Source organism: Calonectris borealis, chromosome 4 (assembly GCF_964195595.1).
Source record: "Calonectris borealis chromosome 4, bCalBor7.hap1.2, whole genome shotgun sequence".
In the NCBI taxonomy this organism is placed as follows: Eukaryota; Metazoa; Chordata; class Aves; order Procellariiformes; family Procellariidae; genus Calonectris; species Calonectris borealis.
This window is the reverse complement of record NC_134315.1, coordinates 14,081,808-14,100,576: the sequence shown is the minus strand read 5'-3', so window position 1 is coordinate 14,100,576 and position 18,769 is coordinate 14,081,808. Positions and strand designations below refer to the sequence as shown.

Sequence of the window (18,769 nt, the reverse complement as noted above, 5' to 3'; positions counted from 1 at the left end):
GCAATATATATTAGCTATATTACATCTTTATAAACATTAGTGAGCACTCTCTCCAAAACATATTAAGGCAGTGGTATCAATTTCATTATCCCAAGATACAACATTTAAAAAATAGATACCTAAGCGATTTCCCTTAAACATGCACCAGTAAACTTTACAGGAATTTCAGCTTGGGTTCAAACATAATTTCTGCTCCGTTTGAGAGTTTGCAACAGAGAGAATCTCTTACTTCAAGCTCTAGCACTCTGAATTCTAACAGCTCGTTCTGGTCTTTTGCATCTTGCATCTCGTTCTTAAGCTGATGCTCTTCTTGTTCCATTCTGTAAATCTATGAGACAAACACAACATCATAACACCCTGTAAGCAATGGAAAAGGTACTGTACACAGTTACAGGCCAGGGGTTTAGATAAAACTGTTAATTATTTCACTTTCTCATTAGAAGTTGGGCCGTGTCTTACAGATAAAGAAAGAACATCACATCAGAAAGTATTTGTGAGAACTGCCAGCAGAAAATGGTCAACGATCTCCTAGAATAGTAATCTGGAAGTAGTATGAAAAGTGATACGAATATTACATCTAAATAAGTTAAGCAATACAAGCTTTCTTTTAAAATCGAGTGAATGAAACTGGATTACATTAACATTTGGGTAGACTGTTCTCATTGTCTTTGCCTAAAGACCTCTACTCTTTACGGTATATGAAAGACAATAATGGAGGGGTTTTAATGCCTACTTTTTAATTTTCCAGATTTGTGCTTTGGGGCACTAACAATGACAGAAATTCAAAATTGACTATTAATTATGCCAACTAATAGCTTTGGTCTACTGTCTACCTTAACTGAGTGACCTTTTTATTTGTATGAATCTAAACAGAAGTGTAACATCTGGCATAATGTACTATAACTCTTATAATACTCATGTAAGTGTCTGAATAAATTAAGTCTGGCTGTAGCTACTTTTAGTCATGAATTTTTGTTTGGTTGTCTTATTCCTATTATATTAATATTGAGCTACTAATTAACAAAAATAACTCTTTGACTTCCTAAGTACTAGCTAACTTTCCCACCAATATCAGTGAAGAACAATGAGGATGCTCAGCTCTGAGTATCTCAGACAGTAAAAGATACAATAGTCTTAAATCAATCAGTATTACTTTATGTGTGACAAAACTGTAAAAATGGAAGGCTGAAGGGTGCAGGCAATTTTATTAGTGATCATGACAATAATAATCTTTGTGTAACTGTTTGGCAAAATAGAAGATTCTGCATTATGCTTAATATTTTAGACTGTATTTTGTTGGACACTAAGAACATCAGCCAACTTGGGTTCTACTGTTGGCTATACAACATGTAATTCCACAATAAAGAGCGGCTTCCATTCCCACAGAGTACAAAAGCATATTGGTACTTTAATCAGAGGCTTTTATCAGAATTTCTGTTTCTGGAGAGAAATAAAGTAAGCAATCTTCATGTTGATGTTCCAGTACTTAGTACATCCATTTCCTTTTACCATTCTTTTTATGATAAAGGGCAGCAATTGTGAAAATATTCCCAGATTCTGAACACGTACCTTCTCTAGCAACTCCTGATTTGTTCTGATTAAGAGCTGCTTTTCTTCTACCCATTTTGAATCCTATGAGGAAGAGGATTAAAAACATTAAAATTATATATATTTTGTTAAACAAGACAAATTAATAACCACAATAATTAGATTTCAGACATTATACATTCAAGTATAAAAATGGTCACACATCAAAAAATAAAGCTATCATAAATATTTCAAGGATAAATAGCATTTTAAACTGCAGAGAAAATGAAAGTTCCTTTCTTTTCCTGAAGCTGAGTATCTTGTTTCCTAATATGTTCCAGCTAAGCATATATTTTAAAATCTTTACATATAGCAATTGTGGGTGAACACAGTTATATGATATTTTATGTCATTTTAAAAACATTTATTTACTCAGCTTAACTCAAAACTATTTCTTTCCATTGCACAGAGTTGGGAACTTTCTTGCAAAATCATCCCATTTTGAGTGGTGTAATGCAAATCCCAATGGAGAAAGGGAAAAAAAGCATTTAATTACCCCAAATGACTGAAAATAAGCTTCAGTGGTATGCAGTTAATTGCCCTCTGCTAAAAGTGTGAGAATCAGGCTAATACACAGTGTTTGTGATAAGAAATTCAAGGCTATGGCGGAAGAGAGGTGATATAAGATATTCTATACTCCATTTGAAAACCATATTTCCATTTGAAAACCATGTTTCCATTTGATCACTTGTTCCAAAGCTGATCTTTCCTTTAGGTTTTTCCATGGTTTCAAGAGGCCTCATCAAATATCCCTTTTAAGACCCAAAAACTCGCTGCCAGTCATAGCTGGACATTCAGGTTTAACGGATTGTAACAGGCAAATTCGCTCTGTTCTCCCTGTAGAGAAAAGTATTTACGTAATCTAGCTCCTACTGCTCTAATAAGTTTAATAAAACAATAGCCAACACTTAATATGCCGTACTAACTCTAGATCAAATTATTTTCTAGGTAAAAAGGACAATTTATTTAAAATCTAAATGTCTTTACTAAAGTATTAAGGCTGATACTTCCTTTGTCAGCAAGGTATTTGCACATTGATGCTGCACGAGAAATTAATAACATCTGGATATCCCAGTCCATTAACTAGCCTTGAAATGTCAACGAAAAAAATCTAAAACATTATGAGACAATATTTACTCCAATTAGAATTTTTTTAAAAAGTTTAAAGCTAGTTTTTCTACCTACTGTCCACTACAGTTTCATATTCTACTGTTCTTTCTCCTTTTCCCACTCATATACAAGAATGCACAAGTGCGCTTTAACTTTCATGCAGTAAACAAGCTCTTCAGGGTTATGATGTTAAAAGTATCATACTAAGAATAATAAATGTTAAGAATAAAATAAGTACTGAAAAGGCATTACATTTGTCAAGAATTTTTGAAACAAATGAAAGAAATGTTGAAAATAAAATCTAGTTTAACATTCAACTAGCATTTTACTAAGGTAAAGGAATGAACAAAGAGTTGCACTCACAGACTTAGGGTGGATATTCCAATGCATGCATATGGTAAAAGGCAGGTTCAACAGTTACATCAGACCTGCAGGTTCCACTACTCCAGTTCACACAAGTAGAAAAAATCGATTCATTTGCCCTATTGATAATTAATTTTTGTGTCTGTCTTGATGAAGTTAGTTCAATTCAACTTTCTGAGAAAACCTTAACTTCAATGGGATTGTATTTATATACACACTAGGTCACTGAGAGAGCTGAGGATTAAGAAAAAAATCCATCTGGCACATTACATACTCCAATATTTTGAGATTTATTATTTACCGCTATTAATATTTTGTAAGAATTTCTTCCCTTAACATAACGTTTCTTATGCATCCACCTCAATGTAACTTGCAAAAATGGATTATTAGTCTTGTTTTACATCTAGGGGAATTCATCATCTAGCTGATGAGAGATTAACAAGAGCCATTGATACTTACTTTGAAATTACACATAAATTGTTATAAGCCAAGCTTCAAATAATTTTTTAACAATAAGATTCTAATCTCTTGCTCTGAATTTGACTTCAGGAAAATCGTGAAGGTCTTTGCTGCTTCTGTTTCCTAAAGCTGTAAGTAAGACTAAAAATTCCTGGGATAATGCAACAGGATCTTTTGATTCACTGTTTCCTTCTCAAAAGCACTTTAGGGACTGGTTACCCAAATGAACATTTCACAAGTATTATTATATCATCATCATTACCATGACCACCTACATGACAAAGTAGTAATAAAAAAAAAAAAAAAAAACACATAGTGCACAAAAAAGTCAGTTTATCATCACAACCATTTATTTTGTTGAATGTAAATACTAACAGGTCAGGAGAACTGAGCAGGTGCTAGAGCTCCCAGGAAGACACTGTCACCACTTCTGTGGAAAGCTAATGCTCAGAGTACAAACTAGCCCACTAGAGACAATATCATATTGCTCCTTGTCATGTCCCTGTTGGCCTTCTCGGGATTACTAAGAGATACAAGGTTGAAAATGTGGTTATGACTCTCACAAAGTAATAACTAAGTTCTAATTTCCAGGTATACCTTTTGACACACCATTCTGGAAGCAAAATCACAGAAGTAATTTCTTACATGGATATCCATGTTCACTTATCTTATTTACATACACAGTACTTACATTTCACACTGTAATACTCAATTATTTTATTAATGTTTTCAATTACACAGCAATTTGCCCACAACACCTTTATCATCAACACACTAAAATGTCAGCAGTAGATCCTCAAGAGGACTTCAGTTCCATATATTCTTCCGGAAGCTCGGTGAGGCATCATGTTTAGATTGATAACGTGTTCTCTATTTTTAGTAATATTTTATTTACATGGAATTTACTAAGCAAATTGCAGTTTGTGTGGAAGCTAGCATAAACAATTTTTATCCTTAATTTGAATATGGTCCCAAAACCTTTGTATTTATACAGAATCTTACAGAAAGTTTTTTTTCAAAGAATAAACCATAAAAATACTAATATCATTAACTTGGCATTATTCATAGGTTGCTTGTATTCACTGCTACAGGATCATTAGTCTTTGAAATGTATACTATAGATAGCTATATCTTATTTTATTACCATATGCTACCTGCATTTTTAAAATTGTTGTTTCAAATAATAAAGCATAAAATAACATCTCCCCAATTTTCTCAGTGCGTTCTAGCAGTATGCAACTGAACATCTTTTAAAGGCACTCTCATAACTCTTAATCAGCCTTCATATCCTAGACATTATTAAGTATGCATTAGTAGCCACATCTTCGTCAAGTATTTACAAGATATACTGAAGCATAAGGCCTAATTTTACTGTGTGTGATGGTATGGGAATTTGAAAGCAGTTGGATCCTCCAATTATTTAAGCCCAGGAAAGTAATACGCAAGTGGTTCATTTCTCTAGCTGAAGTGTGTGTGGAAGTGATTTGTTTTTTGAATTTTTCTATGCTACACACCAAAAATATTCTCCAGTACAAATATAGAATATTTATTTTATTGGAATTTATAGCAAATATAAACAAAATGGAAAACAGGAGAAAAGCCTGCACCAAATGACAATGGGAACAGAATTTACAATGCATGTACACGCGGTTACTTCAATATTATGCTTTAGTGTATTTTGTGTTAGAAAATGAATCTTGAATGGCATTTTCTTAGCCTATATAATACTTTCCTTTATTTAAGTAATCTATTGCTGGAGTAGCAATTAAGCTGCATCAGTCACACTAACACACCAGCAAGCAATGAAGATGGCAAGGGCACCACTGCATGCAAGGGAGAAAATGATGTGGTAGAGGACATTAAGAGAGCCTTTTACCTGTCCTTTCTCGATTAGAGCTTTCTCCAGGTCCTCAATTTTTGCCTGACACCTGAGAAGATCAGTTTGCAGTTGTTCACGAGTCTGGGGAAAAAATAGTATTAAAAAGTGTGTGTATATGCATGCACATCCAGGTAGACAAGTAGATTTAATTACACATAGAACCAAAGTAAAGATACTTTCTACCCACTTATGGGCTGTCCAGTCAGCTTTTAATGCTTTTCATTAAAATAATTGCTTTTGTGTTTATGTTACAAAATATTTAAAGCCATCAGTTTAACAACATTTTTCCTTCCTTGCCTAAAAAGATGTTATCATCACATATTCAGTGACAAAGCTCTTCCCAGGAAAAAAAAAAGTTAGGAACTGAAAGAGCGCTAAGAAGCTATTAATAAGTTTTAGTAATTCAAGGCAATTGGGAAAAAAGGGGCAAGAGAAAAAGGGAATTGCAATAAGCACTGAAAAAGGCCTCTAGGTAAACAAAATATATTGACCCAAAATAATTTATTTATCCCATAAACAGCATACACCAGTCAGTTTTCGTCATTCTACATGATTATTACACTAACTATTACACTACAGTAGGAATTACCCCCTGAGTCCAGTAATGTCCTAAAAGGGACTGGATCATACAAGGTACTAAACAAAAAGGATATAAACCAAAGGATATCTCTGGAGACCTTCAGTTGCTGCGGCTCTTTGAGCTACTGCAAGTACTTTTCCCACCCTACTTCAGGTACTCTTTCACCCAAGCAGTTCAAAAATTCCCACAGGTTTTCGTTCTGCATCTTTGCATCTTTGGGTCCTTGTTATTTACTTTAAGCTTCATCTAAAAGTAATAGGAAATGTTCATCCCACCAGAACACTGGGCGCTACAAAACTAACCATGCAAAAAGCTACCTTCTGACTCACTCAAAAGATGGATTTGCATGGATGTGACAAAAGAAACCAAAATGCCAGAAAGAGCAACAATTCCAAAGTGTACTAAAGAGACAGTCTGCAAATGCCTGCAAAATAAAATTTAAACAAGCTATTACAAAAATATTCATACCAGAGTTTCCCTTCCCATGAAGCCAAAGGAAATATATAATGGTCTTTCATAACTGTTAAACACATGAGTGCCTCTGAAATCTTACTTTAATAGTAGATGTAATTATGCTCCCTATCCCAATTCTAGCTTGAGAAGTGCTCTCCAAAGTCCTTAATGCTTTCCTTGGCTAAGTGTCCTACTTAAAAAGAGAGTGTCAAATGTGACTAGGCTTTTGTAAGATGCTGAGAACTCTAACAAATAAAACCATAAAGCAATAATTCTACTATTATAAGAACTGTGTTTCACAGGAAAAAAAAAGTTCAGGTTGGTTGAGAGCCACTTCAAAGAACCTTGGAAAAAAAAACCACAACATTTTAAAGTAAACCCTGAATCTTCTAAATACCGGCTGGGAATAATAGACAAACATTTTTAACTGTAAATAACTCCAGCTAATGTCAACCAGTCTGCATTCTTCTGTAAGTCTTATCTGGAAAGCTTTGCTTATTAACACACAGAAATTCTGCTCCCACAAGCATACTGTTTCTACACCTGAGAATATTCAGTAAGTGGATTTTAAAATGCTTGCCAGAAAAAATGACATGGATGAAATAGTGCACATGGATGCCTAATAACCATCAGCAATCTAGCAATATAGAATTTTGTGAATACTTTATTAATTGTTCTAAGCAGTGGAACCATTAAGCTAGTGGCAGCTCCTACCTTTGGGATAAATTGAGTCCATCCTCACCAGTAATTTTTAAACCAAAAATCTTTGTCTTCCTGCATTATTAGCAACATGTTGCAGTGGCACAATACAATGAAGGCCACATGTAGCAATGCAGTAATATGTAATAATTCACAATATTTAACACATTTCTCCATTTTGGCAACTCAGAGTTTTTTTGGGGGAGGAGAAGTGGGTTAGGGGTTTTTTTAATGCTTAAATCACAATCTCATTAAGGTTGGAAGGGATCTCCTGTCCAACTCCTGTGCTCAAAGCAGGGGGGCAGGTAGAGCAAGTTGTTCAAGACCTTGTCCAGTGGGGTTCTGAATATCTCCAAGGATGAAGACTCCACAACCTCTCTGGGAAACCTGTTTCAATGTTTGACTGCCCTTAGAGGAAGAAGGATCTTCCTTACATTTAAATGGTATTTCTTGTATTTGAATTTGTGCCTGTTGTATCTTGTCCTTTCATTGGATCCCACTCAGAAGAGTCTGGTTCCATGTTCTTTACTCCCTCCATCAGGTATTTACACAAATTGATAAGATACCCCTGAGCCTTCTCATCCAGGCTGAACAGTCCCAGCTTGCTCAGCCTCTCCTTGCGTATCAGGTTCTCCAAACCCTTAATCATCTTCGTGGCCCTTCACTGGATTCCGTCCCATATGTCCATGTTTTTCTTGTACTGGGGGAGCCCAGAGATGGACCCAGCACTCCAGATGTGGCCTCATCAATATTGAGTAGAGAGGAAGGATCACCTCCATTGGTCTGCTGGGGACTTTCTTCCTAATGCAGCTGAGGAGGCTGTTGGCCTTCTCTGCTGCAAGGGCACATTGCCGGCTCGTGTTCAGCTTGGTGTCCACCAGGACCCCCACATTCTTTAAACTGCTTGCCAGCAAGCCAGCCCCAAGTCTGTACCGGTGCATGGAGTTATTCTTCCCCACATGCAGGACTCTTCCTTCCCTTTGTTGAATTTAATGAGATTCCTCTTTACACATTTCTTCAGGCAGTCGAATGGTCCCTCTGAATGGCAGCACAACCATCTCATGTGTCAACCACTCCTCTCAATTTTGTATCATCTGCAAACTTGCTGCAGAAGCACTCTGTTCAATCATCACGGTCATTAAGAGGTTAAATAGTACTAGACCCAGTATCAACCCCTGCAGTGATACTGGTGACACACTTCCAGCTGAACTTTCTGCCACTGATCACAACCCTTTAAGCGATTTCAGCCAATTTTCAGTCCACCTCACTGTCCACCTGTCTAACTCTGTACTTCATCAGTTTGTCCATGAGAATCTTAAGGGGGAGAGTGTCAAAAGACTTACTACAGTCAAGATAAACAACATTCACTGCTCTCAACTCATCTGCCAAGCTAGTCATCTCATCATAGAAGGCTATCAAGCTGGTTAAGCATGATTTCCCTTTCATAGGTCCATGCTGATCACATCGAGTCACCTTCTTGTCCTTCAGATATTTGGAAATGGTTTCCATGATTATTTGCTCCATCCCTTTCCTAGGGACTGAGGTGAGAACGACCAGCCTTCAGTTCCCCAGATCCTCCTTCTTGCCTTTCTTGAAGACAAAAGTGCCATTTGCTTTCTTACAGTCCTCAGGAACCTCCCACAATTGCCATGACCCTTCAAAGATAATTGAGAGTGGCGTCGCAACGACATCCGTCAACTCTCTTAGTAATCAGTAATCTACAGGTTCAAGCTGTACTTGATGCAGAATGAAGGACATGAGGTGAAGATGATGAAGTTTCCAGCCCTATGGCTATTGCTTGCCCATTTGGATGTTCCATGTTCTTTGGTCATCGATCACAATAGTCATTCAAATGGAGGGTGACTTGTAAATATGCTACATTTCTAGACATGCTCCCATCTGCAAGGAGTTGGGATAAAGTAGAAGAGATTTTGCCTCTAGTTAACTCAGCTCTTTTTTGATGCCACTGCTGTTCAGTGAATTGGTCTGGGGACTGAGTCAGAGCTCACCAATTCATTATGAAGTGATTTCTCTCCTCCCCGGTTTGGAAAAAACAGAAAGGAAGATGTTAGCATGACTTCTGCTGACCTCTCTCTGCACTAAATGCACTCTGCACTAAACTCAGTGGTGGCAGAAGGGTAAATGAAAACAGAATACATACTCTCTCACACCTCAAATACCTATAGTACAGAGATTGCTGCGAGGATAAAAAAACATTTATTTCAGAGAGAGTAAACAATCACACATGCTGAACTAATAGGAACAGTTAGCTATGTACTTTTTAGTGGAAGAATACTCTCAAACTGAGATTTTTAAAAACAAATTATGATTTCATATATTTGACAAAACACTTGAAGAAAAACTTCTTTTGTCAGATTTGGGTCAGATTTTTAATATACTCATATGATAAAAGTACCTAAGTACTTATAACAACCTATTCTCCGATTCATTTTAAATCCATCACGTTGCTATCCAAATTGCAGGTTCAGTTGGGATATCATTCTCAATAACACTGTCTTACTACTGAAATCGTTAATATATTATGCATGCTAGAATAAAGTTTAATGATATCTTTGTTCAGATCGCACCAGATGAATCTAAATTGTCACATTACTGAAAATATCCTCTAATCCTCAAAAACATTGTGCTTTGCATTTCACTGACCTGCAAAGATATCTCCTGCTATTGCAAGTTTTTTCAGCTTTTTCAATGATTTCAGCGTTAAAAGAAATTTCAGTTAAAAAATTACCCTTGCTTCTCTCTCTGCATCCAGGGTTCCACCAACTTGTTCTTGAAGCAATGCATATGCTCTTTGCAAAGCTTGATACTCTCTTGTTAGCTGGCAGAACCTTAGTTCAGCTTCTTCTTTAGGCGTGCTCTTAAGGAAGAGGGAAAAAAAAGTGGGTTTCTATAAATATATATGACAATGGGTTTGTTTATATAGACAGACTCACAAATACAACCAGCAACAGAGCTCATACTGAGTCTCAAAGTTTAGTAAAGGTTTAAAAAACTAGAACAAGTGGAAATGGAAGGAAGGATGATTTGAGGTTGACACAGAAATGCAGAGATCAGTAACTGTGTCTACCTTACAATTTCAGGACAGTATAAATTACTATATGAGGCAGTAATGTATAGAAATGGGAAGAAACTGACTGGGGAAAGATGAGAGGGAACAGTTCTATGCACCACTGTCTCCAGAGCACAGGGACTTCAGAAGGGGTTTGTTCTATTTGTCATGCAGTCCATCACTCCCTCCTTACTCTTATTCTCTACAATGCCAGGGTAAAGCATTTTACAAGCACAAGCACACTAACACAGAAGTTATACTTCAAAAGCCATAAGATGGTTTTTTAAATTCTTTTTTTTTTTTTTTACATGAAGTATTTTTAATGTCTTAATTTTCTTTGAATTTTGAGCAACTGACATCAACACTTCCAAGGTCTTTCCTATAATGCTGAGGGCAAGAAATGTCCTTCCCTTTAATTAATTTTTGCTCCAGGAACTCGAGCTCCAAGGAAAAGAGATTACAATATTATTAGATATTAAACCTAGAAAAATACAAAGCTTCTTGTGACTAAGGAGTATTAGGCACAAGTTAGTGAACAGGAAAGAAAGATGAAAAAGAGCATCTAATTCATACTTTGTCCTCAGCCCTGCAATCTTTTAAAGTAGGGCAGCTGCAGTGTGTATCACAGAGCTGAGACAAAACTTGTCAGTGGGTATTTACTACCTATGATCATTTAAGCCTTAATGAATTGCAAAAGCCCTTCTGAGTATTGTAAGTAGAGAAAGAAAATCCTGGTTGTATCAAAACAGTCAAATAAATTATAAGGTTGAAAGGCAAACTATTGTCTAGTAACTATTGACTTTTGGCAAAGCAATGTGCCTATTCATTTTCTTTTGACTGATAAGAAAGGGTTTGAGAAAAACAAGTTTATTTCTCAGCCCAATATCTGCCAAATCTGTCAGGCAGAATATTATCTTATTAATTCTATTGCAATGACTGTGGATGTGTTACTGGACTATGAAACGAAACAGAGCAATTCTCTGCCAAGTCTTTCATAGTTCCTGTGGCAGAATAGCTGAAAAAAATTTTGCATTTATACTCCATGTCAATTTTTATAGAACTTAAGAATAAATCATCTACTACTTACATCTTCCAAATCTTCTTCTGGTGTTGCTGGTGTCCTGTCTGTTTTATCTGTGTTATATGAAGTTACAGATGATGTTTCTGAATCAAGAGATTCTTCATCAAATCCAAAAAATGTCTCCACAACATGCCTCTGAAAAGTTAGTTTTTCTTAGTTACTAACAAAACAGTTGGAAAACCCCAATGACCCAGTAAGTAGTTGCCAAGGTCTTCTCTGACCATTATTTTAGTATTTAGGAAGAGAAAAGGTTTCTTTGTAAACCCTTGTTCTCTGATTAAATGAGCTACCTCTCCAACACCATTTGTATAAGAACCTCCAAGAACTGAACTGCACATAGCACTGGGTAATGCCAATAGAATAATGCTTTAGCAAAAGTATAAAAGTTAATTACCAAAATCATACTGATCCTACAAGATTCACAGTGGAGGAGTGCAATATCTATTCAGAAGAAAGTAACCCAGTACAACGTAACACATAAGATGTGGAACCAAAAGGGAAAAAAAATATTCTGAAGAACAATGTGGAACAAATTTTGTCATTCATACTAATTTTAAAAAATAAAAAAAGAAAAAAAAAGATATTAATTTATAATATCTGTTTTGCAAAACCCTACTTAAAAGTATAAATTGTTGCTTTCCATTTATCTTTCCAACACCATCATTCTCAATTTTTTTCAAAAGTTTGCTCCAATACTATGACTAACCAAAAAAACTATGCTTAGGGAAAACTAGCATTTCAATGCAGATTTTAAAGATTTTATACAATGTAATCAATTAAATGCATGCTTACAGGAAACTAGAGAAAATGAGTAGCCAATGGAAGTGAATAGTACAATACTCATTGTGAAAACTGCGATGTTTTATATAAAACATCACAACTGCAATAATTCACCATTTTAAGAGCCCCCTTTCCATCAGTTTTCTATCATATGCTTAGAAAGCAGCAAATTTCCAGCATTTAAAATTCTGCTGTTCAAAAAAAGAAAAAAAAATTGCTTACATTTAACTAGAAAAAGGTTTTCAAGTATTTTTCCTTCCAAAATAACAATAACAAAACTTAATGGTTATTAATCAATAGAAAGCTTAACTTTTCACCATACAAGTGTTTTAATAACCCAACACAAATTCAGAGAAGCAGGAAAATTAAGGAAAAAAAAAAGGGTGTTGCTGGAAAAATGGAGTCAGGTGATGAAGCATCCTAGACAGGGAGGCTCGTGGAGAGAGGTGGCTCTAAGAAGATGAAGAAAAATCTGTCTATCCATCTCTGTATTTTTTGGCACTGCTTGATGCTGAATCACAGATCCTGATGTCACAGTTTGGGGTTTTTTTTAAAAAAAAAGACAACTATAAACCACAGGTTGCATGTGAGAAGATAATAGCCCTGTTCATTAAAAAAGCCTAAAGGATGAAAAAAATTACCAGTTGTTATTAACTCAGAACATCAGACATCTTACATCTGAGCAAAGCCAAACTGGCTAAGTGAGTGGAATTATCAAGTTATCAATTAAGTTATCAATTAAGTTATCAATTTCATTCAAGATACTGAAAGGTTTTAGTTTATCTATAATGCCCTATCTCATGATGAATTCCAAATATTTACCTTTCATTGCAGTCTTCTAGACTTATCTAACTTTATACATTCTTCCAGTATGTCTACAAAGTACTGTCTTCACTTTCTTACAAAGCCCCATAATGTTTAATATATTCTTTTGGCTCAGCACAGCTCTCATCAACAGCTAAAATACTCTATCTTGATTTAAGTCGTACCATAAAATCGAGCTCGTAGGTGTGACTTGGTGCCTGCATGCATGACACCATGCACTCCATTTACAGTCTGCAGCCCTGGTTACCATGGTCCACCAGGTCACAGTCTCATCACTCGTAAGCTAAACTCCATCATAGTTTCACAGTACAGCTAATCCCACTCAAACTACTGAAGACAGCTTCAAGGCCCAGTTCTGAACCACTTAATTGCTTCACTTAAGATAAGTCCTTCAAATAATAACTTAAAATTTTCATTCAGACTGCATTTTTAAATTAACTGGTTCTACTAAAATCTCCTTCTGAACGGATGTTATGCACTCAGAAAAAAAACCAAACCCCCAAAGCCACATCTTTTCCAAATAGACTGTGCTTATCCATATGCATACAGATAAATATGATGCAGCACAGAAGGCAAAGAGCTTCTGAACAATCTTTAGAAACAACCTTCCTTTTGCAGGCTACTAGACCATATTTAGTATATTCACAAGAAAAGAAAAGGATCGTAGTTATAGTACTAAAGACACACTACTCTTCTCTCAGTTGTTTAGGAAGCACTGTGATCCTTTCACCAGGCAGAGCTATGTCTAAGGTGCTTAAGACAAACACTTTCCTGGGATAATTTAATCCTTTCCTCCAGCGTTCACATGCTACACCAGTTTATTCACCATTCTGTCCTACTTAACAAAACAAAGGACACGGGGAACAGGTTCAAGCTCTCTTCTAGAAATATAAAGACTTATCCAGAAAGCTAATGTGTTCTCTCACACTGGAATTACAAACATTTCAGACTCCTCTCTCATAAGTACAAAGGTTTACCACAAAAATTGAGGTGTAATTAGTCCTGGGAGAGGCCCATCCAGCATTTCTCCTGAATACTGGTTGCAGCCTACAATCATCTAACAGTAATGCTACAAGTAAATATTGGGAGTTCAAAAGAGGGCTAAAGAAGTGGTGCTACCTTCAAGTTGTAAGGAAGACAAATTTACAGTTTGGGTTGCCAGGTCAACTCATCAGGAAGAACTTTCTGACTCCAAACCAATGAGCAGATACAGTTTCACAAAGATGAAGGTGGATTATATGGAGGTAAAGAAGATGATGGCAGGTAAACAAAAACCAAAAGACTTTCATGAAAACCTCATCCTCATTTTGCAGAGCAGATACTTTTTACTCAAAGGTGCTGAGAGTAAACCCAAATTATGCCAATATCTTATGCCAATAAGATACCCAAATCTTATGCCAATACTTTTATACTCTGCTCTTCTGCCCGTACCAGCTTGTCTGTGGATGGGGCTCAGAACAACTAGCCTGTGCTTTGGAGGAACCTAGCCATGGACAAGCAACTCAGAGGACTGAAGAACAGCTGACCCTGCTCATGCCTTCTGTTTCAAGGGTGCTTGGCCTCAAAAATGACCATCGCACTTGAGCAAAGCTCGACCAAAACCTGCAATAAAGTATAGGCTCGAGGGCTGACAAAATAGCGTCAAGTCTTGACTTTGAAAAGGCTGGTAGAAGGGACTTCTAAAAGATGAAGAACAAAACTCCAATTTATTATTATATATATGGCACAGAGAACACAGTACCATGAAGGTCAGCAGCAGCTTACTTAAAAGTGACAATAAGACTTATCATATCTATGGGGCTTTTTGATATACTTCAAACTACAGCCACTTTTGTAGATAACTCAGCTTAAGTATGCATCTTCCTTTAACCCTGCATGCACACACCCACTCACACTGTTTCAAGGAGTGAAAAAACAACAGTAAAACAACGGTGGGTTTGATTTTACATAAATGTATATAGGTTCGAGAAGATACTTATAGCAATGTCATTATTTTGACAAAAGATACTAGCTGCATTTAAACATTTCAGTAGTAGCAAAAGTAGGGGAAAATAATTTGCATATATTATTAAATAAATCACTTGATTATTAGACAGGAGGGAATTATGCAAGAAAATTAGTATTTCCCATCACACTAAAAAACCCCAACACTTCAAGGAGAGGTAAAAGTCAAAAACTGTTAAATGCTATACAGACTACCTATAATATTTGGAGTTATGAGTGAACCACTTATTTATTTTTAATGACTCCTTCCTCTTTAGAGAAGCTGTACATTTATCATTTTGTGGAGCAGATACTTTCCATAGAAATAGAGATAAGGCATTTAACCAGTGTATATTAATTGCACATGTATGAATTGCTTCACGATATAATTACAAAATAGCTGGTTTTATTGTTGATCATCTAGTATCTGAAGCAACTAGCTACAAGAAGTGATTCACAGCAAAACCAGAACAAATTAACTGGCAAGGGAACAGCTGTAGAGAGAAAAAAAAAATGGAAAAAAAAGACATCTGATTCATACAAAGTTGATAAACACTGTAATAAATAATAAGGCATAAATAAATACACCAACTCCAAGGGAGATTCCATATATTGCTCAAAAGCTGAATCACAATGGTTTTTGAAAAGTATATACAAACATGGACAATACTCACTGGATTTTTGTAACTATACACTATTTTCATTCAAGTTTCATTCAAACTTTTCTTAAAAATGGGAACATTCTCAATTAACAACTTAAAGATTCTTTTATATTGATTTGTACAGTTGTTACTTCTAAATCATAACTTCATAACTGAGAAAACAGTCATATAAATTGATGAAAAATTCTGATTTAAATTCTAATTTCCATTGACTACTGCCATGCATTTAACAGCAAGTATTTTTCATGTGGATTTATATCAATGTTTTCATGTAATTTTAAAGTAAAATTATGCATTAGGTCTTTATAGCTCAAGTATTAATGCTTCTACTGAAGTATGGTGCTCAGTAAACATCGAAGTTTAGAATGTTATAAATCAATAGTGACACATAGACTATATTATATGCAAATTTCAATATATCCTCATATTTTTAATGGTTTCGGTTAGATATACTTACATATAAATAATCTGATTTATCTGTTGCTAAAGTAGTTTCACTTTACATTTAAATATCTCCATTTCAAGTACTTAATCTAACATGATGAAAATGATCCAAGATTAATTTCCTTGTAATGCAATCAGATGAGCTTATCAGTAAATTCTTACCTTCATGCTTATATGTCATTTCTTGGCAGCCAGAAAAATACAAGCACACCAAAGCACAGAGGCAGATAAAAAAAGAAAAATATAAAACAAGAAATATAAACTCCATCACACCAGTGTGGAGGCTTTCCACTATCACGAATACAGTTTATTTATTAAAGTTTAATTAAAGAAACAAATCCATAGAGTCCTGCAGTTTCCAAACAAACCAGGCAATTATGCCTTATTTTCAAATGCATGACTCCATCAATCATGGAATCACTGTAACTCCATTCTTCATGTCAAAAATAAACAAAACCCCAAAAATACTGTTTCTGGAGTTTCTTGGTTATTTCACTACCAAAACTGGGAGGAAAAAAAAAATAAAAAGAAAAACACACCTGGAAAAAGGCATGCTTTAAACAGCAAAAGAAGATTCACCTCTGGTACATCTTTTTCCTGGCACATTACGTTTAATGGCACCTTAACGTAGGAAAAAAAAAACACCAAAAAAATATGAAAAACACAAAAGCAGCCTCTATTAGGCTGCTTCACTTCAGAGAAAACTATCCTACAGTACCTGACTATACAGATCATTATATTACTCCTCTAAACACCTTGCAGCCACAGAGGTTATAAAGCCCCATCCCACTATGCTGCTCTTTTCCTCGGGGAACCCAAGCCGGTTGCCAGCTCTGCTCTTTGGGCTCCTATGCCCCTTGGTAATTAAAAGAGTGCTCAGTCAAAGCTACACTAGCAACAGTAACCTAGTGCACCTACAGAGCTCCAGAAATAACACAGACATCTAATTGCAGAAAAAAAATATCCTTGGTATTTTCCAAAGCTTCTCAGTGAACTGATGTTATTTAGACTCAGTTGGACTATACAGGCTACTGGACTAGCCTGACAGATCATTCACACAAGCTGTCTTAAAGATGGAGAAAGGCATACCATGGATTCTGTTCCAGTTAACAGGAATCACTGTCAGGAAAACACTCATATTAGAAAACAAACACAGACACTGTCCAGCCAGAGCACCTCGAAAATTAAGGAAGCTGGACTACAAAAGTACCCATTTAGGAGAAGCTGCAACAGTAGATGAGTTCAAGTCTTCACCCTGTGCACCAAGTTCCTGTTTATTAGAACAAAAAAGGAACCTTTCTGTACCTTCTAGTCTGAGCTTATCTGACCACATTCATGAAACCTAATTCTCATCAGTTATTTCCTTTTTCACTTTGTCAAGGGAAGTGGGACACAGCTGGAAACAGATACAGCTCCAACAGCCAAACTTGGTAACTCACTGTGTTAATGCTAATTCTACATTTAACAAATCTTAGAAAAGCAAAGCCAAAGATTTACGTCAGTAATTTCTCCTTCTGAGTGGTTGGTTAGGACAGATACACCCATAATTTCTCCTGCTATTATATATAGGTTATCATCTGTATGATATAAAAATCTTGCACAGACCATAGACAGAAATACACTTGCACTGTACATGTCTATATATAAAGCAACTCATCTTAGACCGCCTTTATAGTCCATGGAGAGAAATAAGCAATTTTAGGACAAAAATCATATGGCCTATTTAGAGATCTACTTCCAGAGGAGAACAATCACTACTCAATGTTGCCACTCTGTCCAGAGTGAGATGTCTATATCTCACCTCCGTTAATGACATCTAACCAAGCATTTGCAATTCTTGGTTAGATGAATTCTACTGTTTCCATCTGGATTCCTGAGATAGGCTGTAAAAACAGAGAGGATGAAGATGGTACAACCCCAACAGCTCATCATTCTACATAGACAGGCTAAATACAAGACTGCTGGAAAATTGTGGGAAACCCAGCATCCTTTGAGGATTTTGATCCTCACAGGACCGCACAGACTGGAAGAAAACCAGTCTGTATGCCAGGACTGGATTTTTAGAAGCTAACATCAACAGTGTTTAAACTCCAAGTCAACACTGCATATACATGTGAATAGCCTACAGGTTTACTCGATGGCAGGTAATAGGATACTAATAAATATATTATTGATGACTTCTTTCCTTCCTTAAGGAATGAGCTCATTTAGAAACTATATATAGAGTTATATAATAACTAGTATAGTATATATAGTGTAACTAGTATAGTATATATAATCCCATTCACTCTTCTCTCACAACTTTCTCTCTCTTTTTCACTTGTTTTTGTTTTATAGTCCTGCTCTTTCTTTGATGAGATAGCATCAAATAAAATTTCAAATGGCCAATTTCATATGGGCACCGAAGAGCTAATGGACAGGGGATGGAATAACTAGTGGGAGTTATGTTTGCTACTGATTAATTTGTTCTTTCTGGTGTACCTATCATATCATAATAAGAAGCAAGCCCCTACTAACTCTGCTGCTCATATGCACACAATTCTTGCAGTAATCTCTGCAGAAGTCCACCAATTATAGTACTCTTACCACATGAAGAATAGCACTGCCGCAAATTTTTTAATGGTATCACGCACATTTTCTCCAACCCTCATGTTGTTTAACTCTTGCTTTGGTCAATAAGGAAAAGAAGAAGATACCACAAAAGCAGCAGCTCGCTCAAGAGAAAACAGGGAAAATGAAAGGGTACGGAGTCTAGGTCAGCTGAAGTTCTATTAACACAGAACTTTTTAATAAC

The 18,769-nt window shown here is 35.8% G+C and overlaps 2 protein-coding genes across 40 annotated transcripts in view; both read right to left on the bottom strand.

Moving 5' to 3' along the window:
* JAKMIP1 (janus kinase and microtubule interacting protein 1) overlaps nt 1–18,769 on the bottom strand; it is a 170,355-nt gene that overhangs the window by 38,975 nt on the left and 112,611 nt on the right. For 37 of the 39 annotated variants that reach the window (XM_075148711.1, XM_075148712.1, XM_075148732.1 and 34 more), the window contains 5 exons: nt 11,288–11,416; nt 9,880–10,008; nt 5,396–5,479; nt 1,570–1,632; nt 230–328 (listed from right to left, as the gene is read on the bottom strand). In XM_075148711.1, the coding sequence (XP_075004812.1) occupies nt 230–328; nt 1,570–1,632; nt 5,396–5,479; nt 9,880–10,008; nt 11,288–11,416 (504 nt within the window). Of the gene's footprint in view, nt 1–119; nt 329–1,569; nt 1,633–5,395; nt 5,480–9,879; nt 10,009–11,287; nt 11,417–18,769 lie in introns of all 39 variants that reach the window. The other 2 variants (XM_075148743.1, XM_075148742.1) reach the window with 1 other exon arrangement.
* Nucleotides 11,328–16,508, bottom strand: LOC142081724 (uncharacterized). The gene is made up of 2 exons (XM_075148748.1): nt 16,138–16,508; nt 11,328–11,416 (listed from the first exon to the last, which is right to left on the bottom strand). Exons 1-2 carry the CDS (start codon nt 16,241–16,243, stop codon nt 11,385–11,387), a joined length of 138 nt encoding a protein of 45 aa, XP_075004849.1. The 5' UTR covers nt 16,244–16,508; the 3' UTR covers nt 11,328–11,384.